The sequence below is a fragment of the Etheostoma spectabile genome, chromosome 15 (genome assembly GCF_008692095.1).
Source record: "Etheostoma spectabile isolate EspeVRDwgs_2016 chromosome 15, UIUC_Espe_1.0, whole genome shotgun sequence".
Classification (NCBI taxonomy): domain Eukaryota; kingdom Metazoa; phylum Chordata; class Actinopteri; order Perciformes; family Percidae; genus Etheostoma; species Etheostoma spectabile.
The window spans coordinates 23,627,752-23,654,728 of record NC_045747.1 but is presented as its reverse complement, the minus strand read 5'-3'; the positions used below and the strand labels follow the sequence as shown (position 1 = coordinate 23,654,728).

The following is a 26,977-nucleotide window of genomic DNA, read 5'->3' as shown; positions in this document are numbered from 1 at the left end:
ATCTCCACCGTTATTTCCTTTCACATCCCACGGAAGTTACACGCCTCATAAAACGCGTCTTGACTGGTCAAAAAGTAACACTTCCTTTAGCGTCTCACATTTTTTATTATCGAGTTATTAACCTAGTGTAGTTTCATTTTAAAAAAGGTTTGACTACATGCTTTATTTAGAGTAACCAGTTTTAGTGATTCGCCACATCCACCAGACTTTCTATTTCAGTGCTTGTTTTACATAAAAACAAAACAGCTGTAGGACAAATATGTCCATGTCGGGAACGGATAAACATCCTGTTTTCCAAACGTCCCCGAGCCTGGCTGGAACTCCATGCATTTCTTAGCTAATCTGCAACCTCAATGCCTCTGGGTGTTCGTACAATTTAGGGTATGGTGGTGAGACGTGGAAACAGCAGTTTTAGGGAAAGATGAAAAGAGTCAGACCCCCAGGTGGGGGCGGCGGATCCGCGTTTTTCCCCCTGTATTTATCCTATGCGAGACTGACGGGTTGGGGCGCGTTTATGTTGGATGTCCATGTCCTTAAGTACTAATAACACCCCATGTAATAAACTAGTGTGGCCCATTTCTTTCTCCTTTTCTACAATATAAACATGAGTATAAATAAAAACCGTACTGTTTCTATAGCTTACTAATCTATTGTGCGTTAAGCTATAAAATAATGCAAATCTCCACAGTCGCTGATGATATTACAATAGACTACGCAGATTCTACGCGCTTTTCAGTGATACGGCAATTAGTTGTTTAACTAGACATTCACAAAAGACGCATAGTCCTCGCCGGCACTATTCTATACTAAACAACACCTTTATGGAAGTTACCATCCAGGATATACACTTAAAATAATTAAGTTGTTGGAAGAGGTTTATATGGCTTAAACTGCATGTTTCCTATCGTCGTGCCCCCGGCATGCTGTTAGCATCCTTTCCTTCTCCCGTTCCAGGAGGGCCGGATGAGACTTACCACGTCCCACTTTTGCGCAATAACTCCCTGAACGTTTTGTTCAACAAAGCTGACCGCAGCTGTATTATGACAGAACCGTAGCACTGTAGGGTTTGCTGGTTACAAAATATCAGTCTTCAGTGCTGATTCGATGACCGCTTTTGTAAATTACGTTTAATTAAAGGTGTATAAAACTGTGAACTGTGTCCCTGCTCTCCCTACACACGATAGAAAGACATCGCTGGTGAATCTGTCTGCCCAGAACTTGGAACCGGATTTGATCAAATCTGAATTCTGAGTTGTTCATCGGTTCCTTTTCCTTCTTTCTTTCTTCCCTTCTTCTTCTCTCCCTCTCCCAATGGATCTTCCCTGCCTTCTTTTTCTTCTCTCGGGATGGTGAGGCCTTCGAGAGTACGGCCCCCCAATCTCCACCTAACTACTGGGTCTCCACATACTGGGTCCCCATCCTGGGAGTGCTGGGCCCCCCCGCCGGGAAAACCACTGGGACTGGGCACGTCACAATTAACTCAGCTAAAAATACTGTAATAATAGTTTATCTGCTTCATTTGGCGTATGTATATGTAGTTAATATTGTGGAAAAGTATTGAAACCCTGCAATTTTGCAGCACTTAGACATCCTCGGAGGGTGGGTCGGAAATTGTCATCGTGAGTGCATTGTCTCACCTGTGAGAGACCTATCTACACAAAAAAAAAAAAATCCTGAAATCACAATGTAATTAACTATTAATTTACATACTTGGCGTCTGTGTTAACCATTGAACAAATTCGCGATACGATGCTGTACTCATTTTTTTTTTTATTTTTTCTTATGCGTTTTTCTTTCTTTTTCCTTTTTGTTTTTTTTTGCAAAATTCCTTTTTTTTTTCTTTTTTTTTGTGTTTTTTTTTTTTTGTTTTTCTTTCTGTTTTTTTTTCCACCCCCGCCCTTATGTGTGTAATGTAACAATACACAGTGGTATCTAATCAATCTGTTCTAGTCCATAATGTGTTTTGTTCTGGTTGTGTTATTTTCTTTATTTTTTCTTCCGTTCTATCTATTCCTAATATATTGTGTCTTCTGGGGTCCTGGTTGTTCCCTCCCCCCCCTCCCCGACCGTGGTGGGGTCTGCCTTCCTCCCATCGCCCACAGGCTTCTTCATGTGTCACGCCATGTGTGTGGACACACTCTTCCTTCTTTTCTTCCTCTGTTTCGGTAGTGCCAACTACAATAACCCCTACCCTATTCGCCCTACTTACTATACACATCCAGCTCATTTTACCTTTTGTGTAGTAGGTTGGTACACCAGGGATCCAAAAAAATTCAAACAGAGGGTCCGGCGGGAACCCTTAGTGGGTCCTCCCAGTCCATGCGGGCTTTCCTTCCAAATTATTTTTGAGATTTTAAGTTGTTTGTCTTTTTTTAACTTTCAAAAACGTAACATACTTTGGTACCGCAATATAAAATCCCCCTGAATGCAAAAGTGCTTACTGGCCTTCAGGTTATTCATGTGCCACACGTTTACAGTATGTTTAACATTTAACAGGATTTAAAATGTCCCATGACTGGTCCTTTTATAAGACCTTGTGCCACTAATATACTGATCCTGAAGTCCTCTTTATATAGACCTTAAGTGGTCCCTAATACTGTATCTGAAGTCGTTCTTTTATATAGACCGTGAGTGGTCCCACAATACTGTATTTGATCTCCTTTTCTATAGACCTTAGTGGTCCCTATACCTGTATCTGAAGAAGTCTCTTTTTAATCTGCCCTTAGTGTTCCCTATACTGTCATTATCTGAAAGTCCTCTTTTATATAACCGTATAGTGTTCCCTAATCCCGGTAGCTGAAGTCTCTTTATGAACCTTAGTGGTCCCACTAAGACTGCTTATCTGAATTCTCTTTATATAGACCTTAGTGGTCCCCTAATACTGTATCCTCGAAGTCTCTTTAATATAGCTTTAGGGTCCCCTAATGCTGTCTCTGAAAGTCTCTTTAAAGACCTTAGTGGTCCCTAATACTGTAATCTGAATGTCTATTTTATATAGAACTTAGTGGTCTACCCTACCTACTGTTACTCGAATCTCGTTTTATATAGACCTTAGTGTCCCTAATACTGTATCTGACTTCACTCTATTTATGATATGGACCCGTATGCGTCCCTAATATGCTGTTCTGAGTCTCTCCTTTATATAGACCCTTAGGGTCCCTCCTAGTACTGGCTGAAGTCCTCCTTTTGACTCTTTTATATAGGACCCTGTAGTGGTCCCCCTAATAACTTTTATCGTGAAGTCTCTTTATTATTATATAAGACCCTTATTGGTCCCGTAACTGGTTGAAGTCTCTTTTTTCTATAACCTTAGTGGTCCCTATACATGTATCCTAAGCCTTCTTTTAATAATATGACCCTTAGTGGTCGCTAATACTGGATCTGAAGTTCTCATTCTTAATATAGACCGTTAGTGGTCCCTAATACTGTATCTAAGTCCCTCTTTATTATATAGACCAGCTTAAGTTGGTCCCTAATACGTAATCTGAAGTTCCTCGTTTGTATATAGACCTTAGTGGTGTCCCTAAATACTGTCTCTGAATCCTACTTTTATTAGACCCTCTGATAGTGCGGTCCCTATACTGTATCTGAAGTCTCTTTTATAAGACTTAGTGTGGCGTCCCTAACTGATCTGAATCTCTTTAATAAAGAGACCTTAGTGGTCCCCTATACTTACGTATCTGAAGTCTCTTTTATAAGAAAACCTCTCTTTAGTGGTCCCTAATACTGTAATCTGACGTCTCTTTTATAGACCTTAGAGTGCGGTCCCCTCAATACTGGTATCTTAAGCTCTTTTATAGCAGACCTTAGTGGTCCCCCTAATCACTGTGAGAAACCGGAAGTCTCTTTTATATAGACCTCTTAAGTGGGCCGCTTAGTGGTGTGTGGTCCCTAATACTGTATCCTGAATCATCTTTTATATAGACCTTAGTGGTCCCTAATACTGGATCTTCCTAGAACTACTGTATATCGTAGTGGTTTCCATGTTTTAAAAAGCCCTTGAAGACACTCTTCTCTGACCAATAGAAACCAGCGTTGCAGATCTGTCCCCCAGTCGCAGAAAGAAAGGCCTCAAAATAAAATACTTATACTCGTTTTTTAATTTTATTTAACCTTTTTTAACCGGAATTTCCCCCTTGAATTGAAAATCTCTTTTTTTTTTTCCGGGGAGACCCCTGTTGAAGTAACCATTACGATATAAGAGAAATAAAGGGCAGAGACCACACACTCACTCATAAGAAAGGGAAAACATTCACATGTGGTCGTTACATTTTTGAATACACGCCTTTTAAACATGGCCTTTAAAATCCTTAAATCTACACCCTCTGACCCACATCGTTCCTCCCCCGGTCTCACGTTTCTTCTTTGCTGCTTGCTTCTTGGTGCTTTTGGTGAGGCTGTCACTTACCTAAAATCCGCATGCAATATGTCTCGGTGTACTTGGATATTTTCATTTCAGCGTTTCCCCCACAAATAACCACCTTGTTAATCCCCCCCGGTTGTGTAACTCTTATTACAACGCTGCCTGCGCTTGGTGTTGACTTTCCTACAAAACTAATCTTCAAAATGCCTGTGGTGACTGTTTTTTCTTGCATTCTGACTTTCTTTCCTTTTCTTTCATTTTGACTTTTTTCTGTCTTTCCTTTCCTCCTTCTGTCTCTCCCCTTTTTTTTTTCTCCCTTCCTTCCCAATTCACGCATCTCCCCTCCCTCCACCCCCTTTTTCTCGTCTCCCCATATTCCATCTGCTCCCGACCGCATCTCCCACATCTCCTCTCCCCCCGTTTCCCCCCTTTAAAAAAACCTGCCTCTAAACACCTTCTTTAATTTATTTAAACCTTGCCTTCCAAACACTCCTCTTCTGTTTCCACTATACCACACAACACCCCCCACACACACACCACCACAACACCACACACAACAAGCTACAGACACACCCCCACACACCACCACACACACACCGACACACACAGCACGGCATCTTTTCCGCTACCCTCAACAAGGTGAGGACCTGGACCGCAATGCCGGGTTCGGGCCCAGAGACATTATACATGTCCCTCCTCACCGACTGCACGAGATTTTTGGAAGAGCGCGGCCGGGACCCGTTCCGTCTTCGTCTTCTGCTCGTCAACGGTAGATGAACGGCGGTCGGCCTGTGAAAGACGACCGCTCGGCTAGGAGAAGAGGAAACGCTCCTCTAGAGAGAACTAGTTTCTTTTTGGGCCAAAGACCCTTGATTCTTCAAGGCTTAACAAACCCTGAAACCACTTAAATCTTTGTTTTGTACTTCGGATTAAGACTTTTCTTTAAGGTGCTCTAAGCATGTTGTGCGACGTCCTGTCCTGTGTTGACGTTCAAAGGGTACATAGTCAACAAAATGGAGGCTAGCGCGCTCCCCGCCCCTGCCCCCACCCTCCATAGCCCCCCCTCTCCTCCTCTCCCGCGGACCGGCGGCGCCAACTATCATCGCGGCAAGGGGCCAAAGCGAAATCAAATCTTGTCACGCATAAGTAAAGTACGCCGCGGGCTCCTACAGAAGCTCTTCATCTGATTCCATCCGGTTTCCTCCATTCGTATGAATTTTTTCACTTATTTTTATTTGAAGTTTTGCGCTTTGAATAATTTATGGGGGGGGGGGGGGGGGGGTTTCTTTTTTCCCTCTTTAAAACCTCTTAAACTCTGAGATGTTTCTTTTTGTCTTTTCCACCAAGCCAGGTTCTGGTGCTGTTTCGGAAGTCGTGCCAACTTTGAAACCGGTTTCTTTCTTTCGGCACATAATAAAAAACCTGGTTTCTGGGCCAATACAGAACAGGGTTACCAACCAACTCACACCCCAACTCAGAGGGGCATCACCCCGAACCCATCACCAATAACTCACACTCAACTCAGGCAACACTTCGGTCCTAGAGATCAGCAAAACCGGTTACGTCAGTGCTGGGGGGGGGGGGGGGGGGGGGGCTCGGGGTGGGGGGAGGCGGGGTTATCATACATTCAAAAACAAAAACGTCTGTCTGCCCATTGTGAAACCCCGGTAGTGAGGTATCATCAGAATCTGTTCCCATAGAGAGCTGTTGATGTTACCTTGGACATGGATGGAGACAGAACCACAAGTCTGGGGCGGGAACCAGAACACCGTGGGTCTGGGAGGAACCAACAGTCCGCTGGCTCTCAGGCTGGGTAAGTTCCAGCTGGTCTTAGAGACCTTGCGAGTAGAAACCGCAGCAAACTGGCACCAGAACCAGCCCAAACCGCCCCTGCGTTAGCCTTGGTGAAAAGACTTCTGTGCCTGAGGTCATTTGGACGTTGACTCCAACCTTTTTTGTTCCAAGTGTCGTTGTATTCTAGGCAGTGACTTCGCTGAACTGTCCAGTAAGAGGGTAGGCACTGAGTTATTAAAGCAGATCTACTATTTATTGTTTAGGTCTATAATCAAAAACGTTACTATCAAAAGCGCGGCACACACGCGCGGGTCGATAGCAAGCCATTCCGACATTCATCTATCATCAAAATCAACTAATATAATTATAGAACAACTTTACAGCAACCAGAGGCTACGGGCTTAACAGAATTGATAAAATCACATCAATCCTATAGAAAGAGATAACATAGCAACAGTATAATGTCATCATCCAATAGAAAGAGAGAACATAGCGACAGTAAAATCAGAAAGGTCTCAAAAAACAAAAGATGAAACTGTCACACCACAGCTCGGATCACCACAAAACCTGATTCAACGATATGTCATTGAATTTGGACCTAAAAGCACGCCACATCTGTAACACGGCGAATATCGGGGTTACTTGTTCCAGCAGAGTCCGGGGGAACAAACCGCAAAACGCCTTACCCCCCCCCCCCCGCCCCACACATCACACCGTTTATTAATACCTGTACCTTAGACTTCTAAACCAGCTGATTTGAAGTCCAATGGCATGACAGTGTGTTCCCCTCAAGTTAGATTTCAGACCAAATACTCTGGTGACATTTTTCTCTCCATCTCCCTCCTCTCTACGTCTCGGCTCTCTCTCTCCCCTCTCTCTCCCCGCCTTCTCTCCGTCTCCTCCCTCCTCCATCATCCCTCTCCTCACACCTCCTCCATCTCCTCCTCTCATTCTCTCTCCTCCTCCTCTCAGTTCCATTCTCCTCCCCCCCCCCCCCCCCTTCCTCCCACCTCCCCACCCTCTCGCTCTCTCTGCTCTCTCCCTCTATCCCCCCCCCCCCGCCCTCTTCTTTGTGTCTAAATTATATTGCACAGCGGACCAATTATGTTTTGTCAGTCCCCAGTCAGCAACAATGAAAACACACACTGCTTCAACTGTAATATGAAGGCGATGGCTAGCAGCACTAGTTCACAGGTCCCACTAAACCCCAATAGATTCTGACTCTCACAATCGGTATATTTGTACTAAATCCATCCTACAACGCTTTCATCGTGAGGCGTCGATTCCCAGCAGTTGTACAACTCGTCCTTTACGGCCTTCAGTTCGCATAGTCCTCGGAACTCTCAATAACGTCGCGCTTGGCGAGGGCCTGAAAGACGTGCTGCCCGGTCAGGTGTCCGACCGGATGTGTTTGCGAATCCCGTTTCAGGGTGGGACCTGTGCTAAGCTGTAGTTGCCGTTATTAATGAGCTGCCAGGCTTTTTCCCGCATTGGTTAAGCTGCGGGCGGTTTGTTTTCAGTGCCAGGACCCCCTGTAGGCCAGCCGCTCACATGTTAGCATGCCACATAGCCACCTCTCTTCTCTCTTCTTCCGTACCAGTTCAGTTTGAAACATGCTAACGATTTATTTGTCCCTTTTGCTGCAGTAATCCATTCAGGCTGGCTACGACCTCCATCTGCTACGTATTTTTCGTTTTTTGAACTAAGTTTCGCGTTTGAGGAGTTCCCTCACGCCGCTGTGATGTCGGCGGACCTCCCTCTCATCCGTGCTGTCCTTGTTGACTTGAATTTCGCGGGGATTGCGCTTACGACGTAGCTGGTTAAATGACGTCGCTAACGCACTCAGGGACGTAAGATCCTCGATTTTAATATTTTGCAATTGGTTCATGTTTGATCATCTACCGGAGGACATTACTGGCATAACACCATTTACCTATTACAAAGGCAAACGGCAGAGTTGTGCCTTTTTCGAGCGTACATTTTAAAGAATATACGCATCGAAGTGCGCATGCGCAAAACACGGCAAGAATCGCTGGAATCGGGCAGTAAAGCAAGCAAATCATCAGCTATCTGCCTTTTTTTTTTCCTTTTTTTTTTCTAATTTGATTATGCAGTAACTGCTACATTTGTCATAGTACCTCCTCGTCTATTATATGGAACACACACATATAAATCCCAAGAATAAACAGTAAAACTACAACTACAAGTTTAATAATACATTTATTTAATAAACATCTTTTCATGCTTGAAATTTTGGCAAGGTAGGCACGGCCTATCTGTCCCCTCTGAGGAACTACTATTGGATGACCTGGTTCCTCAGGTCTCTCAGTAGGTAAATCCATAACCGCAGCCTACACATCTGTCCCCAATCTGAGGACTATGTGACCTGGTCCTCAGCTCTCTGCAGGGTAAATCCAGCCCGCTAGCACTAGACTATCTGTCCACTGAGGATATCGTTGAGCCTGGTCTCAGGTCGCTGCAGGGTACATCCAGACCGCTAAGCTAGACTATCTGGCCAATCTGAGGACATGGTGACCCCTGGTCTCGTTTCTCTTCAGGTAAATCCGACCGCTAGCTAACTACGGTCCAATCTGAGGAGAATGGGACTGGTCCTCAAGGTCTCTTCTGCAGGGTCAAATCCAGACAGCTAGCTAGATCGTCTGTCATCTTAGACTATGGCTGACCTTGGTCCTCAGGTCTCCCAGGGTAAATCCAGACCTGCTAAGCTAGACTATCTGTCCAATCTGAGCTATGTTGACCTGGTCCTCAGGTCTCTGCAGGGATAAATAATTCCAGACCGCTAGCTCGCTATCGTCCAATCTGAGGACTATGGTGAAAACCTTGTCCCAGGTCGCTGCAGGGTAAATCCGACCTGCCCGTAGCAGACTATCTCCAAGTCTGAGACTATGTGACTGTTCCTCAGGTCTCGATGCAGGTAAATCCAGAACCTGCCTAGCTAGACTATCTTTCCAAGTCTAGGACATGGTGACCTGGTTGCCTATGTCCTGCAAGGGTAAATTCCAGACCGCTAGCTATACATCTTCCAATCCTGAGGACTATGGTTACCGTGTTCCTCATGTCCGCAGGGATCCAGACCACTAGCTATACTAATGCTGTCCAATCAGTCCTCTTTACGACTTAAAACTACTTCTGAACGTAACATTTGCCCCACCAAAACACTATCATTTCCTTCCTGAGCCTGTTTTAGCACGCACAACCGTGGCTCCTTCCGGCGCTCTAGCCCCGGCCCAAACACATTGTGATTGGTTTAAAGAAATGCCCGACAACCAGACCACGTTTTTTCTTTCCTCCCATCCCAGAATGCTGTGTGGTCTGCACGAGCTCGCAGCCAGACCCTCCTGTGCAGGGCTGTGGAGGAGGTCTTCTTGCGATGCTCGACTCATTATAAACTAGCACCAACCCAGGCCACCAACAAATCCCACCAAACCCCGGGACCCGGGGCTAAGTCAAAACCCGGGTTTCTTTAGTGCTTGGGGGGGGGGGGGGGGGGGGGGGGGGAAAGGGGGGGCTTTTTATGACATTTTGAAAAAAAAAACTTTTGGGGGGCAAATTTTAAACCCCCGGGCACCCTTTTAAACCCTAAGGCTGTTGATGTTACTTTGGCCCGGGTGGGGAAAAAAGAACCCCCAAGGTCTGGGGGGGAACCAAAAACCCCCGTGGGGGCCCCGGGAGTAACCAAAAGTCGCTGGCTCTCCGGGTGGGGAAGACCAGCTGGGTTTTAGGGGAACTGGCCGAAGAACCACCCAAACTGGCAAACCCGAACCAGCCCCCGAACCAGCACCCGGGGGACCTTTGGGGGAAAAGACATGGGCCCGTTTCCTAAGGGCATTGGGAACCCTTTGATTTAAATTTTTTTGTTTTCCAAGGGCCCCGGGGTTTATTCTAGGCCCGGACCCGGGCCCCCGAGGGCAGTAAGAGGGGAGGCACTGAGTTTATGAAAAACCAGATTTAAACCAATTTTATTTTTAGGCCAATAATCCAAAAATTTACTCACCGCCCCGGCCCCCCAACCCCCGGGTTTGTAGCCAAAAATTTTAAATTTAACTATCAAACAAAATCAATCTAAATAATTTTTAAAAAACCCCTTTAAAAAGCAAAACCCGCCGGCTACGGTGCCCAAAAAAATAACCAAAAAAGAAAATCCCAAAAATCATCCAATAAAGAGAGGAAAATAGCGAACATAAAATCAAAAAGGGCTCAAAAACCAAAAATGAAACTGTCCCAACCCCCTCGGGTTTAAAACCCGATTTTAAACAGATATGTCCCTTAGTTTTGGGCCTAAAAGAGCCACATCTGTAAAAACTGGGCGAAAACGGGGTAACTTTTTTCCGAGTTTTCGGGGGGCCCCGCAAAAGCCACCCCCCCCCCCCCCCCAGCCCACCCCCGTTTTTTACCTGGACTTTGGACTTCTAAAACCGCACTGATTTGAAAAATCGCAATGAATTTTGGGTTTCCCCCCAAAGTTTTTAAAATTTCAGACAAATCCTGGGGGACATTTTTTCCTCTCTCCCCTTTTCCCCTCTCTCCCTTTTCGTCCTTCCCCGCTCTCTTTCCCCCTCCAAACCCTTTTTTCTAATTATTGCCCGGGGCCCCCCATGTTTGTCATTTCCCCTTTTCCAACCCAAGGGAAAACACAAAACTGCTCCCAATGAAAATTTGGGGAATGGCAGCAGGGATTAGTTCAATCCCACTAAAACCCAAAAAATTTTTTGACTCACCAATCGGTAGATTTGTACATAAAAACCATCCGACCGCCTTTTTCGGGGAAGGCCTCGATCCCCACGTTTAAAACTGTTCCCTTTCGGGGCCTTTTTAGTTTTGCATAGTCCCCGACTTCAAAAGCCCAAAAGGGGAGGGCTTTAAAAACGTTTTGGGCCCGGGGCCGGTTCCGACAGGATGTTTTTTAATTTCCTTTTTGGGTGGACAATGTGGGGAAGCTGTAGTTTCCCTTTTTTTATGACCGGGGGGCTTTTCCTTTCTTGGTTTTAAAAAATGCGGGCGTGTTGTTTAGATCCAGGACCCCCCGGGGAGGTCCCCCGCTCACTTTACATAGGGCCCATAGTCCCATCTCTTCTTTTTCCCTACCATTTAATTTTGGGAAAAGATGCGACATTTTTTTCCCTTTTTCTGCAGTATCCCAAAGGGTGGGGTGACCTCCATCTTGCTAAAAAAATTTGTTCTTTTTTTGAAATAATTTTTAGTTTTTGAGGAGTTTTCCCAACCGGGTGTGAGTCGGCGGCTTTCCCCTGCGTCATTTTACTTTGAATTTTGCGGGGATTTCGCTTCCCCGTAGCTGGGTAAAGACTTTACACGCAAGGACAGTAAGATCTCGATTTTAATTTTTGGTTTTTTTGGGGTTTATATCTAAAAGGAGACATTTTCGGCCTAACACTTTTTCCACAAAAGGGGACGGCAGATTTTTTTCCTTTTTGACGTACTGTTAAAAATACAAACCTCCCAAGGGGCATGCGCAACTTGGTAATCGGGGTGGAATTGGGGGGTAAAGGGGAATCATCACGTTTTGCCTTTTTTTTTCCCTTTTTTTTGCGTTAAATGCTACATTTGTCATAGTTTCCGCTAATTATTGGAACCCACACATAAATCCCCAAAAAAACGTAAAAAAACAATACAAGTTTTTAATACATTTTTTTTAATAAACTTTTTATGCTTGAATTTTGGCAAAGGTTTTGGCCCCCCCCTGGGCCTACTGTCCAATTTTTGAAAAGGAACCCGGGGTTGAATGGTTTTTTCCCTTCCCGGGCTCTGCAGGGGAAATCCAGACCGGGTAGCTAGACTTTTGTCCCAATCGAGGGTATGGTGACCGGGCCCCCAGGGCCTGGGAATTTAAAAACCCCCCCGCTAGCTAGACTATTTTTCCCAAACTGAGGGCATGGTGGGCCTTGGGCCCCAGGTTTTTCTGCAGGGTAAAACCAAACCCCTAGCTAGACTATCTTTCCATCTGAGGACTTGTTTACCTGGTCCTCAGGTTTTTCTGAGGGTAAATCCCGACCCTAGCGACCCATTGTCCAAACTGAGGACTAGGTGGAAACCCGGTCCCGGGGCCTGCCGGGTAATCCAAACCGCTTCTAACTATCTGTCCCAATTTTTGAGGACTAAAAGGGGGACCTGGGCCTCAGGGGCTCTGCCGGGTAAATCCAGACCGCTAGCTAACTATCGTCCAATCTGAGGACATGGTGACCCGGTCCTCAGGTTCCCCTTTCGGGGAAACCCGACCGCAGCTAACTTTTTCTTTCCAAACTGAGGACTATGGGCCCGGGGCCTCAGGTTTTCTCAGGGTAAAAACCCAAACCCCTAGCTGGAAATATCTGTCCCCTCTGGGCCCATGGTTCCTGGTCCTCAGGTCCTGCAGGTTAAAACCAAAACCGCTTTGCTAGACCCATCTGCCAATCTGGGCTATTGGGGGACCTGGTCCCCCAAGGGCTCTTCAGGGTAAATCCGAACCCCTACTAACCAATCTGTCCAATCTGAGGCATGGTTACCTGTCCTCAGGTCTCCCGCAGGGGAAATCCAGACCCCTAGCTAGACTATCTTTCCCCCTCGGGCTCGTTTGACGACTAAAAAACTTCAACGTACATTTTCCCCCACCAAAACCCTTTTCCTTCCGGGCTGTTTTTGCAGCGGCCCCCCGTGGGTCCTCCGGCCTGCTTAAACCCCCCCAACACGATTTTGATTGGTTTTTTAAAAAATGCCGAAAAAACCAGAAAATTTTCCTCCCCTCCCCCGAATTGGGTGGTGGGGTTTCCAGACCCCCTGTGCAGGGGTGTGGGGAGGGGGTTGGGGATTCGGACTACATTATAAACCCAAAACTCAGGGCCCCAAAAATTGTTAAATAATAAATAGAAAGGCTAAAAGGGGAAACCATTTTTTTAAAAAACCCATTTAAATGCTTACCTTTTACTGGGGAAGCACGGGGCGTCCCCGACCCAAAAACCGGGATCGGGGGTCGGGGGGCAAAGGGGCTCCGGGTTCCCAGAAAGGGCCCGGTGCAAAATCAGCAAAAGGCACCGCGAAACCCCCGGCAACACCGGGTTTAACGCACCCCTTTCCCCCGTGGGGGGGGGGGGGGGGATGGGGTTTCCCTTCAGGGTTTAGATGTAGTACATTTTTAAAACTCCTCCCATCGCCGTCGGGCCCAAAAAAACTTTAAAACCTTTTCGTTCCTGGTTACCGGTTTAAAAATTTCCGTGGGAGGATTTTTGCCCAAAAAAATTAAAACCCACAAACCTTTTCAGTCTCTTTTCCCCCCCTTCAAGGCCCAAAAAGGTCTCCTAAGCCCCCCCCCCCCCCCCCCCCCCCCCCCCCCCCCCCCCCCCAACAGGGGAATGATGCATTGCAGAGCGGGGGGGACCTAGGTTTCACCTGTCCCCCTTTTACCAAGGGTGTCCTTTTTTTTAAAAAAACCTGTCCTGGGAAAAGGTCCCTTCTCCCCGGGACCGAATTCTCGCTTTACAAAAGGGAAAAGGGAAAATTTTAAATTAATTTAGGTCAACTTTTTTGTCTTACACAGGTAAAGGGAACGAAACATTTGGGTCAACCGAAGGTAAAATAGCAGCGGGGTTCGGGGTGAAAAAGGGGTTCCAAATGAGGACTTTGGTATGTATGTAAATAAAAATTTAATACTTTAAAAACAAATTTTCCGATGATTTGCCTAGACAAAATTTATAGATACTAGTTTTTGGAGCAAGATTTACGCTGGATGTGTACTGAATAAACTATACAGGTGGATATTACATAAGTAGAAATTTTCCAGTATGTACAGTATGTTCAATATACTACTCTCTCGCCACTTTAAATCGCCTGTGTGTTGTCAGTGTCTCTCGTGTGTAGGAGACAACGCTCTCATTGGCTGCAGGGGACGTAGCGAGCGTGGACAGGAAGTTAGTTTTATAAGTCTTACCTACGGCATCTTTTAATGTACGTTTGTCTGCACTATTGTGTTTTTTTATGAATGTTTAAGGCATGTGATTGTTTACAGTTTATAAAATCAGAACCACATGATCACGAGTGATCGATGCTCTTGAATTTCTGTTCTTTATCTGTATGGACATGGATGTCTTGAGACTAGCTGCTATGCAGTCTCTACGTTTTTATGTTAAAAGCAAGCATTCAGTACGCCTTCATAACGGACTGTACTGTACTGTGTGTGTATGGGACTTTGGGGGGGGGGGGGGGGATGGGTGTCCTGCCACAGAGAGATTTTGAGCGTCAAAGGCTTCATTTCCTGCGTTTTGATCCCCTTTTGTTCCCCAATTCACAGCTGAAATACCTTTTTTTATTTTATTTTTATTTAATCCAATGCAAAAAACAACAAAAACAAATGACAATTTCAAATATGTCAGAGATATAATGGAGCGTGTGTTGCGTGTGATTGTGCGTTTTTAAGTCGGAAGATGGAAATCCTGGAGCTTTATTAGTGGTTATACTGGGCGTAGACACAGAGTTGGATTAATAAACAGAAACTGAGGCAACGAGTCTTGAATGAAGTAACTTGAACTCTTGAAATGGATGCATGTTGTTGGAGATTATGAGTTATTGATCAAAGCTTTGTTAGTTAAATGAAAATGAAACTTCCCGGGGAACTGAAACCAAAATGTGACATTTATTGATTTGTAATTTCAAAAGCTGAGTTAGATTGTTTTTGGTCCCCAATTTGGATCCAAAAGTAGGAGTTGAGAAATGCAAGTCCAGTCGTTCTCCCTCACGCTTCATATTTTGGATCGACATTATCCAAATATGAGATTACATCACGCCAAACCCCAGGGTGAGTCAGTTTTAACCAGATCCAAAATGTAAGTTTAGAATGTCAGTGAGACACACCACACACACACACCACGACACACCACACACACCCACACACACACACACCACACCAACACACACACACACCACACCCCAACACCACACCAAACACGGACGACGATAGGAAAAAGGAACACATGGCACGGACCAGCCCACCCCTGGGACACACACACCACACACTGACCACACACAGACACACACACCACACTCGACAGGCGGACGAAAGAATACCCTCGACCCCCAGGGACACAGACACACACAACACACAAAAACAGACACCCCGACAGACACACTCGTTACACACACTCAACCAGACACAACACAAACACACACCACACACATCCGTACAGATCACGTGTACCAACGTACACACAAAACCACACATAGACACACCGTATACACCCATACGGACACACAGACAGTACACATACCACACAGGACAGCTGCAGACACGCCACAAAACACACCACAACCACCAACACACCACAACACACACACTCATGGACACAGCCACTACACCTAAGATCACACACACCTCATGGACACAGACCCACACGAAAACAGAACCACACACACACACACACCACCACACACACACTCACGTACACAACACTCACTACACAAAAACCCACACACACGGACACGCACACTCACACACACACACTCATGGACACAGATCCACACACACACACACCCCAAACACACACACAGAGACCCTGACCTCCATTAGTTGACCCCCCTGTCTGGTCTCTGGTTCCAGTGGAGGACCTGGAGAGGAACGACGGCAGCGCCGAGCGGCCCTACCTGATGCCCGAGAGTCTCCGCAAAGTCCTGAACAAGAAGAACAAGACGGAGCCGGCTCAGTAGAGACCCGCGGGGGCTAAAACCTGGACCCTGGGGTTCTTCCCAGGACCAGAACTGGGTCGGACTATAACCCAACGCCACGGGTCCCCGGGGGCCTTCAGGTGACAATCAGCTGTGTCATGTCTCGTTAAAACCAAACTTTTAATCCACTTTCTTCACGATGTCTGGTTTTTAGTTTAGAAGTTTGTGGCTTTTTTTTTTTACATTTTGCTTTTTTGAATGCAGTTAACATCCAAACATTTTAAGTATGTTGCACAATTTTATTTTATCAAAGCTTTAATTTGTGCATGTTTTTATTTTTACATGAAGGTAAGCTTAACTGTAATTACTAAGGGGTTTTTTAATAGCTCGGGCTTTTTTCATTATGTAAACGCCCTTTTTTTTGAATAAAAATTAACCTTTTTATACCCCAAACCTAACACTGCCACTCCTATAAATGAGGTCATTTACATCTGAAAAAATTCACTCATGCTAAAATCTGTGCTTTGGTGCAACTTTTTTTCCCCCATATGGAAGAAACTAAAAGGGATCAAAGCCTTGGGTTTTTTTAGTTGATGTGTGCTTTTATTTTGTGGGGTTGAATTGGGCTGTTTTTTGAAATAAACTGTTTTTACATAATTTTAGTGGAGTCTTTCCTGTTTTAACCCAATTTGTCTTTTATCCCAAAGCTTATGAATGGTCCCTTTTGGGTCTTTTATAAGCCTTGTGGTCCCCAATACTTTTCTGAAATCCTTTATAACCTTAGTGTCCCTAAACTGATCTAATCTTTTATTAACCTTTTGGTCCCCAATTTATTTAAATCCCCTTTTTAAAAACCTAGGGTCCCTAAAATGTTCTGAAGCTCTTTATATAGCCTTATGGTCCCCATACGTATCTGAAGTCTCTTTTTTATAGACCTTTTGTGGTCCCTATAAAGTATTGAAGTTCTTTTTTAAGACCTTTGTGGCCCCTAATACGTTTCTGAAAATCTCCTTTTTTAAAAGAAAACCCTTAGTGGCCCCAAACTGTATCTGAAAGTCTTTTTTAAAAACCTTAGTGGTCCCCCAATACTGTATCTGAAGGGCTCTTTTTTATAGACCTTAGGGGACCCCCAATACTGTACGAAATCTCTTTTTTATAGACCTTAGTGGTTTCCCCAATACTGGATTGAAGTCTCTTTTATATAGACCTTTTGGGGGGCCCTGATACTGTATTGAATCTCTTTTTATAGACCTTAGGGGGTCCCCTAAAACGGGATTTAAATCTCTTTTAAAATAGACCCTTAGGGTCCCCCAATACGTATCGGAAAATCTCTTTTTTTATAAACCCTTTGTGGTCCTAAACGGGATCTGAAGTCTTTTTATAAGACCCCTTTGTGGTCCCCCCAAACTGTATTTTTGAAGTCTCTTTTTAAAAGACCTTTTTGTGGGCCCAAACTGTACCCGAAGTCTCTTTTAAAATAGACCTTAGTGGTCCCCAAACGTATCTGAAGTCTCTTTTTTTAAAGACCTTAGTGGTCCCTAAACTGTCTTTTTGACGGCCCCTTTTTTTATAACCTTTAAATGGTTTTTCCCAATTCTGTATCTGAAGTCCCTTTTATATAGACCCTAGTGGTCCCAAACTGATCTGAAGTCTCTTTTTTTTTAGACCTTAGTGGTCCCCCAAAAACCGTTTCTGAATTTTCCTTTTTTTATTTGGGCCTTTTGGGGTCCCTAAACGTATTTGAAGTTCTTTTTTAAAAGCCCTTAGTTTGGGCCCCTAAATACGTATCTTAAGCTCTTTTAAAAGACCCCTTTGTGGACCCCTAAACTGTATCTGAAATCTTTTTTTATATTTCCTTGTGGGGCCCCATACTGTTTTTCTGAATCCTTTTTTTATAAAACCCTTTGTGGGCCCCAATTACTGATCGGGAATTTTCTTTTTAAATAGAACCCCTTGAGTGGTCCCCTTTTAAAAATGTATCTGAAGTCTCTTTTTATAGACCTTGTTGGGCCCCCAAAAACTGTACCGAAGTCCTTTTAAAATAGACCTTTGTGGACCCTAAAATGTATCTGAAAAAATCTCTTTTATATAGACCTTAAATGGTTTCCCCCAAAAATTGGGCTGGGGATCCCCCTTTTTTTTTAAAACCTTTTTGGTTCCCCGATACGGGATTGAAGTTCCTTTTTATATAGACCTTTGTTTTTGGGGGCCCCAAAACTGTATCTGAAGTCTTTTTTATAGACCTTAGTGGTCCCCCCAATCCCGTTCGAAATCTCTTTTTTTAAAACCTTTTGGGCCCCCAATACGGGAAACTGAAGGCTCCCTTTTTTATGCCCTTTGGGTCCCCTAAAAACCGGGATTGGGAAATTTTTTTTTTTAAAATCCCACCTTTGTGGGCCCAAACTGTATCTGAAGTCCCCTTTTTTAAAAAGACCTTGTGGGCCCCCCCCCAATACTGTATCGGGGGTCTCTTTTTATTTGACCTTTTTGTGGCCCTAAAACTGTATCTTTAAGTCTCTTTTTTATAGACCTTAGTGGGCCCCAAACGGGATTGAAAGCGTTTTTATATTTGACCTTTGTGGCCCTTTTAGTATCTGAAGTCTCTTTTTTTATAGACCTTAGTGGTTCCCTTACCAACCCCGTATCCCGAAATCTCTTTAATTGACCCTTTGTGGTCCCTAATACTGTACTGAAATTCTTTTATAAGACCTTATGGTCCCCCAATACTGTATCGAAGTTCTTTTTATAGACCTTGTGGCCCCTAATAGATTGAAGTCTTTTTTATATAGCCCTTTGGTCCCATACTGGACTGAATCTCTTTATAAACCCTTTGTGGTCCCTGTACTGTATCTGAAGTTTTTTTATATAGACCTTATGGTCCCTAATACTGTTCTAAAGTCTTTTTTATATAGACCTTAGTGGCCCCCTAAACTGTATTAAGTCTCTTTTTATAGACCTTAGTGGCCCCAAACTGTATCTGAAGTCTTTTTATACCCCTTGTGGCCCCAATATGTTCTAAAATTTTTTTATAGACCTTGGGGTCCCTAATACTGTATCTGAAGTCTCTTTTATATGACCTTTAGTGGTCCCAATAGATTGAAGTCTTTTTATATAGCCCTTTTGTGGCCCCTAATAGTATCGAAGTCTTTTCCCCCTTTTTTTTAGAAGTGGTTTTTTGCATTTTACACTAATTTGTATTTAATGAGGTTTAAAATTTTAGTTTTTTTTACTTTTTTTGTCTAATTTGGCGTTAGTTTTTATTTTAAAAAGCCCGCTGTAAAATTGCTTAGCCAATCATGTAGCAAATTTTTTTTTACACACACAACACACAAACACACACACACCAAAACACACAAACACACACAGGGGTCAAAATGATCCCTCCTTAACGCCCTTATGGTACTGTCTTTTTGTATCTGTCCTGTATTTTTTTTTTTTTCCCCCTTTGTGTTGCCCCCCCCCCCCCCCCCCCCCCCTTATGTTCCACCTGTTTCCCCACCGCCCTCACCCATCCTCGTTACCTCCCCCTTTCGTTACTTTTCCTTCCCTTGGTAATTCCATCTTTGCTTTGTTTCGGCCTGTGTCATTTTTTAGTGGTGTGGTGTGGTGTGTGTGTGTGTGGTTTTTCCCCCGGTTTTTTTCCCCCGGTTTTCTGGATTTATTTGTTATTTTTCCTGTTTTTTTTAGCTCCATTTTGAAAGCCGGGGGTAACTGTGTCCCAGTTTTGTCCCAGGGCGGGGCTGCCAACTGCAGGTGGCGTCTTATCTCCGCTGCGTCCCGTGCTGGCGTTAGCATATGGGGGTTTTGCTCAGTGGGTTAGCATCGCGGACGGCTGCAGGAAAGTCTCCCCTGCAAAATTTCAGTCTCCCCCCAAAGAGTGTATCCGTTTTCACTTTAAACCCGTAAAATTCTCAGGTGGTTTCGACGCTAGGATCAGACCTTTAGGGGGACTCAGGATTTTGTTTCAAGACCACAACTACAGGATTATAGAATAGAATAGAATGCCTTTATTGTCATTATACACAAGTACACGGTACCTGTGCAACGAGATAAAAGCATATCAAAATCAATATCACTAAATTGCCAATATGTTGTCTGATTTATGTGTTGGATGTCAAAACAAATCATTTAACCCCCACTCCCTGTCTATGCTGTATGTTACAGTGGCTCTCAGCCCCTAGTGAGAATGGGACACGGATACGCTTTACAATCTCTATTTATGGTGAAGGGTGTGTGGTGATGATCTGGTGGGGGGGGGCTATTTTAACTCCAACTTGGATTGTGCAACAACGCGGGCCTGCTTGGTTCTTTCGTGGAACGATTGTCAAGATTTACAAAGATTAGTTTTGTAACCAAAAAAAACCAAAAAGAGAGACCCGACTAAAAAACCCTGACCCGCTAGAACCAGGCTGGAGAACCAGGCCGGAGAACCAGGCCGGAGAACCAGGCCGGAGAACCACCCGGTCTCTGTCCAGCATTGAAAGCTGACGTTTTGCACTAGTGTACATTCTGGGATCCAACTCTACCCTTAGTGAACAAAATGGAGTGATAGTGTAACACTACCCCTAGTTTATTGTGTCCCCTCCCCCCCCGTGCCTGGAATCAGTCTCTTTGTGTCGTATGATTTTGGTTTTGTTGTCAAATTATGCCACACCCCTCCCAAAGGTGAATTATTCAGAGTTTTAACCTTTTGCAGGATTTACTCCAAGGGTCATCTGCACCGTCAGTGTCCCCGGGCAATTATAATTTATTTGCAGTCAAACCGTGAGCTTGAATTCAGCCGTCGAGACACAACAGAGGCTGTTTTTTTGGCAGTTTTCCTGCGTCAGAGGACCTCAGGGGTCCACGAGGCCTGTAGGCCGGCAGAGGTTTAAGGGCTTCTTCTGTTCCAGGTCCCATGGAGGACACCTGAACAGCCTGAGTGGAGGAGTCATCAGCAGGAGTGGTGGAGGGACTGTCTGTTGGTAACACCTCAGTGACTCACAGACTTTAGGGGGGCCTTCTCTGCAAAGTCCCATGGACGACCAACTTAAAATTATAATGTTTGATTTCACAGACATTGTTGGATTACTGAGGAACGATTATTAACCTCATGTTGCCCTCATGTTGTTTCCCCATTTGTCTTTATGTTGTCTCATGTTGTCCATTGTTGGATTCATGTTTTTCTTCATGTGCCCTCATGTTGTCTTCATGTTGTCCTCAGTTGTCTTCTGTTGCCTCATGTTGTCCTCATGTGTCTTCATGTTGCCCTCATGTTGGGCTCATGTTGTCCTCATGTTATCCTCCTGTTGTCCCCATGTTGCCCTCATGTTGCCTCATGTTGTCTTCATGGCCCTCATGTTGTCCTCATGGTCTCCTCATGTTGTCCTCATGTTGTCCTGTTGTCCTCATGTTGTCCTCACGTTGTCCCCTGTTGCCCTCATGTTTGTCCTCATGTTGTCCTCAGTTGTCCCTAATCAATGTTCTTTTTAATTCCCCAAAATAACATGATTGATTCCCAAAGGGTCTTTGCCAAGTACAAATCTCTACTTTCATTTAATTTTGGGTCTATTTATTTTATAGCATTTTAAAACAAAGTGGGAAATGTTGTTGAAATTTGTGTTTAGTAAAATTTTACATATTTCAGTCTGTGATTATCATCAACACCATTCCTTAATTTTAGTCTCAATAATCCTAATTTCGCTTTTTAACTCCAACATCAGGTATCATTTCCTATAAATGAGGTTTTATGACCATAAATTAAAAAAAAAAAAAAACTGAAAAAAAAGTTAATAAGTCAAAAAAAAATGAAAAACCTTGAAGAAAAGTGTCAAAAGTGTTGAAAAAAGGGACAAAAACATGAGAAAAAGTTAAAAACATCAGACAACCCAAGGGTTAATAATGGAGTCTGGGTTCTGGTCTGGGACCTGAAGTGTTCTCTGTCCTCTGCATGCATTCCTTATTAATCCATGCATGAAATCATCTCGAGTCATTGAGCGTTGCGTAAGCATTACGTCAAGTTGGGGAGTTGTGTTACGGTTCTGGTTCGTCTTGTCTGAATCCAAACGTGCTGCGTGGTGCGATGAGCATCCCGCCAGTGACCTGACCTAATGCCTTGCTCAAGAGGTCGGCCGCGGCCACGAGGCTCACGATGCTCCGGGTCTCAGGAGGTTTTTGTCCCTCGTGCCGTGTAGATAACGAACCGTCGGTCTGCATTCTTTACCCCTGACTCAGCCTACCCCTGAAGTCTTTGGATTCCTGAATCCAGGGACCTAATGCTCCGAATTGTTTGTTTTATTTATTTATTTCATTAATTCAGGACAATGCACATTGATGAACAAGCACAACAGAACACGTGAATGTGCCAGATTGTAGCCCGAGGGCTAATTTCCGTCTGCAGTCTAATAGGCAGGTTGGGGTTACAGTAAGAAAGACACAGGATAGTCACATTTAGTATATAAATACAAGAAGAAACAAAAAGAAAAAACTGGTTAATTCATTAGTGGAAGAATGGAAACACAATATATATAGCGGTGGCTACACGTCTGGTGTGGGGACGCTTTAATAGATAGTACAGTATATATATATAGATATATATCTATATATATATAGATATATATCTATATATATATAGATATATATCTATATATATATAGATATAGTTTTCTAAATAAATAGGGGGCGCTCCCTTATAGTTGGGGGAAGTGTGTCCCATAATGCACTCCTTTTAATAGTAGTACTTAATTCATTTATTTTTAGTACAGGGATCTCGAGCCTTTTAGTGATGGCGTTGCATAGTCTGTCCACCAGAGGACGCTCTACAACGTCCCCGTTAGTGATGGTGTTGTATAGTCTGTCCACCAGAGGACGCTCTACAACGTCCCTGTTAGTGATGGTGTTGCATAGTCTGTCCACCAGAGGACGCTCTACAACGTCCCTGTTGGTGATGGCGTTGCATTGTCTGGCCACCAGAGGACGCTCTACAACGTCCCTGTTAGTGATGGCGTTGTATAGTCTGTCCACCAGAGGACGCTCTACAAGTCCCTGTTAGTGATGGTGTTGCATAGTCTGTCCACAGAGGACGCTCTACAACGTCCCTGTTAGTGATGGGTTGCATAGTCTGTCCACCAGAGGACGCTCTACAACGTCCCTGTTAGTGATGGCGTTGCATAGTCTGTCCACCAGAGGACGCTCTACAACGTCCCTGTTAGTGATGGCGTTGCATAGTCTGTCCACCAGAGGACGCTCTACAACGTCCCTGTTAGTGATGGCGTTGCATAGTCTGTCCACCAGAGGACGCTCTACAACGTCCCTGTTAGTGATGGCGTTGCATAGTCTGTCCACCAGAGGACGCTCTACAACGTCCCTGTTAGTGATGGCGTTGTATAGTCTGTCCACCAGAGGACGCTCTACAACGTCCCCGTTAGTGATGGCGTTGTATAGTCTGTCCACCAGAGGACGCTCTACAACGTCCCTGTTAGTGATGGCGTTGTATAGTCTGTCCACCAGTCATAGTCATATCATCATCGTCATAGTCGTCAGATTCATTTACTAATTAATCAATAATATAATCTAACTGGAGGGAGGGTTGAGGAGAGGAGGCAGGATGGTAAAGCCCGCCCAGCCTCCTCTTCTCAACCCTCCTGGTGTCTTCGGGTCAAATTTGACCCATTTACAAAAAGTTTCTATATCAGAAATTTGGGTTTTCTTTCCACCACGTTGTCCAAATAAGCTAACGTGGATGGTTCCATGCAACGCTCTTAACAAGTTAAATAAATAACCAGTTCACTACTTTCATTGAATTTAGGTATTTTGATCAATTTCATAGCGTTTTGGGGAAAAAAACTATTGATTAAAAAAAAGATTTAAGGTTTTAGTGTTTAAAAACAGACGGCTTCCTTCACTGAAAAGAAGTTCGGGCCGGGTATACAGTAAATATCTATATATATATAGATATATACTGTATATTGTCTTTTCACAGGCAGAAAATGAATTTCTTGCTTTCCAGTTAAACATAAATACCTGAAGATTTCTCTCAGAAAGGTTAGTTCAAAGGATGTGAACCAACCCATTTTCTGGAGCCCGCAGCATTTTCTGGAGCTGTGCTAAAAGCCATATTTAGATTATTAGATTATAGGAGATCTCAGCCTAGATTTCATCTCAGCTTTGATTTTTTTTTTTGCCATTTTATTCTCCTGCAACTTCATTGCAAACATCACAACTTTTATCACAATTTGTTTTTTCAAAAGCTCCTGCAACATCAGACATTTTGGGCCTCAACAATCTCAAAAAAAAAAAGCCGTGACATCCCGGAGGGACCGGTATAGCCGTGGAAACCGCAGGTATTTCAGGTATTGGGGAATGGTATGTAAGAGCCTTGTGATGCAAGCCCCGCCCCTTTTAAAGGGCCCTTCACCCAAACATGTGTTGTCTTTGTTATTCCTTCACCTGGATGGTTGAGCTCCACTGGGCACGATGGTGCATGATGGTGCATGATGGTGCATGATGGTGCATAGGTGATGATGGGCATGATGGGCAGCCATATGTGCTTGCAGGTGGGGTGGGGATGATGGTGCACAGGTCGACATACGCAGTTTCACATTCCTTCTGAGGACAGCTTCAAGCTTCAAGCTGAGTCTGAATGTTTACACACAAGCAGGACTTTGTGACAACTGGTTTTGGAAGCCAGTCATTGTCCATTGTCCAGTGAGATGTGGAAACTTCAGTTCATGCAAAACGAGACAGAGACAGAGACAGAGGAGACGTCTCCTGTCTATCAGAAGCATTCAGATCATTTACTTAAAGTGCTCATATTACGCTTTTCCCCTTTCTTTTATTGTGTTATTTATCTCTTTTGTGCATGTTATTGGTTTACAAGGTAAAAAGCCCAAAATCCCCCCCCCCCCCCTTAAAGGGCCTTACCATCTCCAACAAAAACCAAGGACCACTAATGTTAAAGACCTTAGATACAGTATTAGGGACCATTAAGGTCTTTATAAAAGAGACTTCAGATACAGTATTAGGGGACCACTAAGGTCTATATAAAAGAGACTTCAGATACAGTATTAGGGGACCACTAAGGTCTATATAAAGAGACTTCAGATACAGTATTAGGGACCACTAAGGTCTTTTAAAAGGGACTTCAGATACGTATTAGGGACCACTAAGGTCTATATAAAGAGACTTCAGATACAGTATTAGGGACCACTAAGGTCTAATTTAAAAAGACTTCAGATACAGTATTAGGGACCACTAAGGTCTATATAAAGAGACTTCAGATACAGTATTAGGGACCACTAAGGTCTATATAAAAGAGACTTCAGATACAGTATTAGGGACCACTAAGGTCTATATAAAAGAGACTTCAGATACAGTATTAGGGACCACTAAGGTCTATATAAAGAGACTTCAGATACAGTATTAGGGACCACTAAGGTCTATATAAAAGAGACTTCAGATACAGTATTAGGGGACCACTAAGGTCTATATAAAGAGACTTCAGATACAGTATTAGGGACCACTAAGGTCTATATAAAAGGGACTTCAGATACAGTATTAGGGACCACTAAGGTCTATATAAAAGAGACTTCAGATACAGTATTAGGGACCACTAAGGTCTATATAAAAGAGACTTCAGATACAGTATTAGGGACCACTAAGGTCTATATAAAGAGACTTCAGATACAGTATTAGGGACCACTAAGGTCTATATAAAAGAGACTTCAGATACAGTATTAGGGACCACTAAGGTCTATATAAAGAGACTTCAGATACAGTATTAGGGACCACTAAGGTCTATAAAAAGGACTTCAGATACAGTATTAGGGACCACTAAGGTCTATATAAAAGAGACTTCAGATACAGTATTAGGGACCACTAAGGTCTATATAAAGAGACTTCAGATACAGTATTAGGGACCACTAAGGCTCATAAAAAGAGACTTCAGATACAGTATTAGGGACCACTAAGGTCTATATAAAGAGACTTCAGATACAGTATTAGGGACCACTAAGGTCTATATAAAGAGACTTCAGATACAGTATTAGGGACCACTAAGGTCTATATAAAAGAGACTTCAGATCCAGTATTAGGGGACCACTAAGGTCTATATAAAGAGACTTCAGATACAGTATTAGGGACCACTAAGGTCTATATAAAAGAGACTTCAGATACAGTATTAGGGGACCACTAAGGTCTATATAAAGAGACTTCAGATACAGTATTAGGGACCACTAAGGTCTATTTAAAGGAGACTTCAGATACAGTATTAGGGACCACTTAGGTCTACATAAAAGAGACTTCAGATACAGTATTAGGGACCACTAAGGTCTATTTAAAGGAGACTTCAGATACAGTATTAGGGACCACTTAGGTCTACATAAAAGCATCCAAAGAGACCGTGTCCCGCTGACAGCGCTGTATGTTCCTCTTTATATCAACTTTCTTTCTATCAAAAATGATTAAAGGGGGTTTTGGGGGTTTAAAGTATGGATAACCTACCCATATTTATATAGATAAAACTATACCCATATATATATATATATAACCTACCACCCATATTTACCTTCATATTTACTGTATAGAGGATCGTTGGTGCCATCAAGCTTGGCAAGAAACTTATTAGACAATCTTTCTTTAAAGCCCCTCCCCACACAAACACACAGCCAGACACACCTCTCTCTCTCCCCCTCTCTCTCGCTCGCTCTCTCCACTCCCTCTTTCTGTCTCCCCCCCCGTCTCCTCCTACAGTCAACACTGACAGCAGAGAGAAAACCTCCCACTGGAAACCCAGTGAGTTTCAGTCACACCGGGCACAGTGAGGAGGAGAAACCCGCGGCTGGTTCCAGTCGATACAACAGGGACAGCAACCAAAGTCGGGACACTTTGAGTTGTGTTTTCGCTCAGAGGAACCGGGACACGGTGAACCGGCACACGGGGACCAGTAGGACCGGCAAAGGTGACCAGTTGGACCGGCACACGGTGACCAGTTGGAACGGCACACGGTGACCAGTAGGACCGGCACAGGTGACCAGTTGGACCGGCACACGGTGACCAGTAGGACCGGCACAGGTGACCAGTTGGAACGGCACACGGTGACCAGTAGGACCGCCACAGGTGAACAGAAGGACCGGCACAGGTGAACAGAAGGACCGGCACAGGTGAATAGAAGGACCG

General features: G+C 44.1%; 2 protein-coding genes across 2 annotated transcripts in view; both read left to right on the top strand.

Annotated features, from left to right (window-relative positions):
- LOC116702255 (choline transporter-like protein 2) overlaps positions 1–16,441 on the top strand; it is a 47,649-nt gene extending 31,208 nt beyond the window's left edge. The window contains 3 exon segments of the mRNA XM_032536416.1: positions 1,253–1,422; positions 2,065–2,165; positions 15,759–16,441. Of these exon segments, the coding sequence (XP_032392307.1) occupies positions 1,253–1,422; positions 2,065–2,165; positions 15,759–15,865 (378 nt within the window). The 3' untranslated portion in view covers positions 15,866–16,441.
- Positions 16,442–26,593: 10,152 nt separating this feature from the next.
- The window catches only part of LOC116702495 (ral guanine nucleotide dissociation stimulator-like 1), a 44,468-nt gene continuing 44,084 nt past the window's right edge, over positions 26,594–26,977 (top strand). The window contains 1 exon segment of the mRNA XM_032536719.1: positions 26,594–26,977. This exon segment is cut by the window's right edge and continues 474 nt beyond it. The gene's annotated coding sequence lies outside the window, so the exon portion shown is untranslated.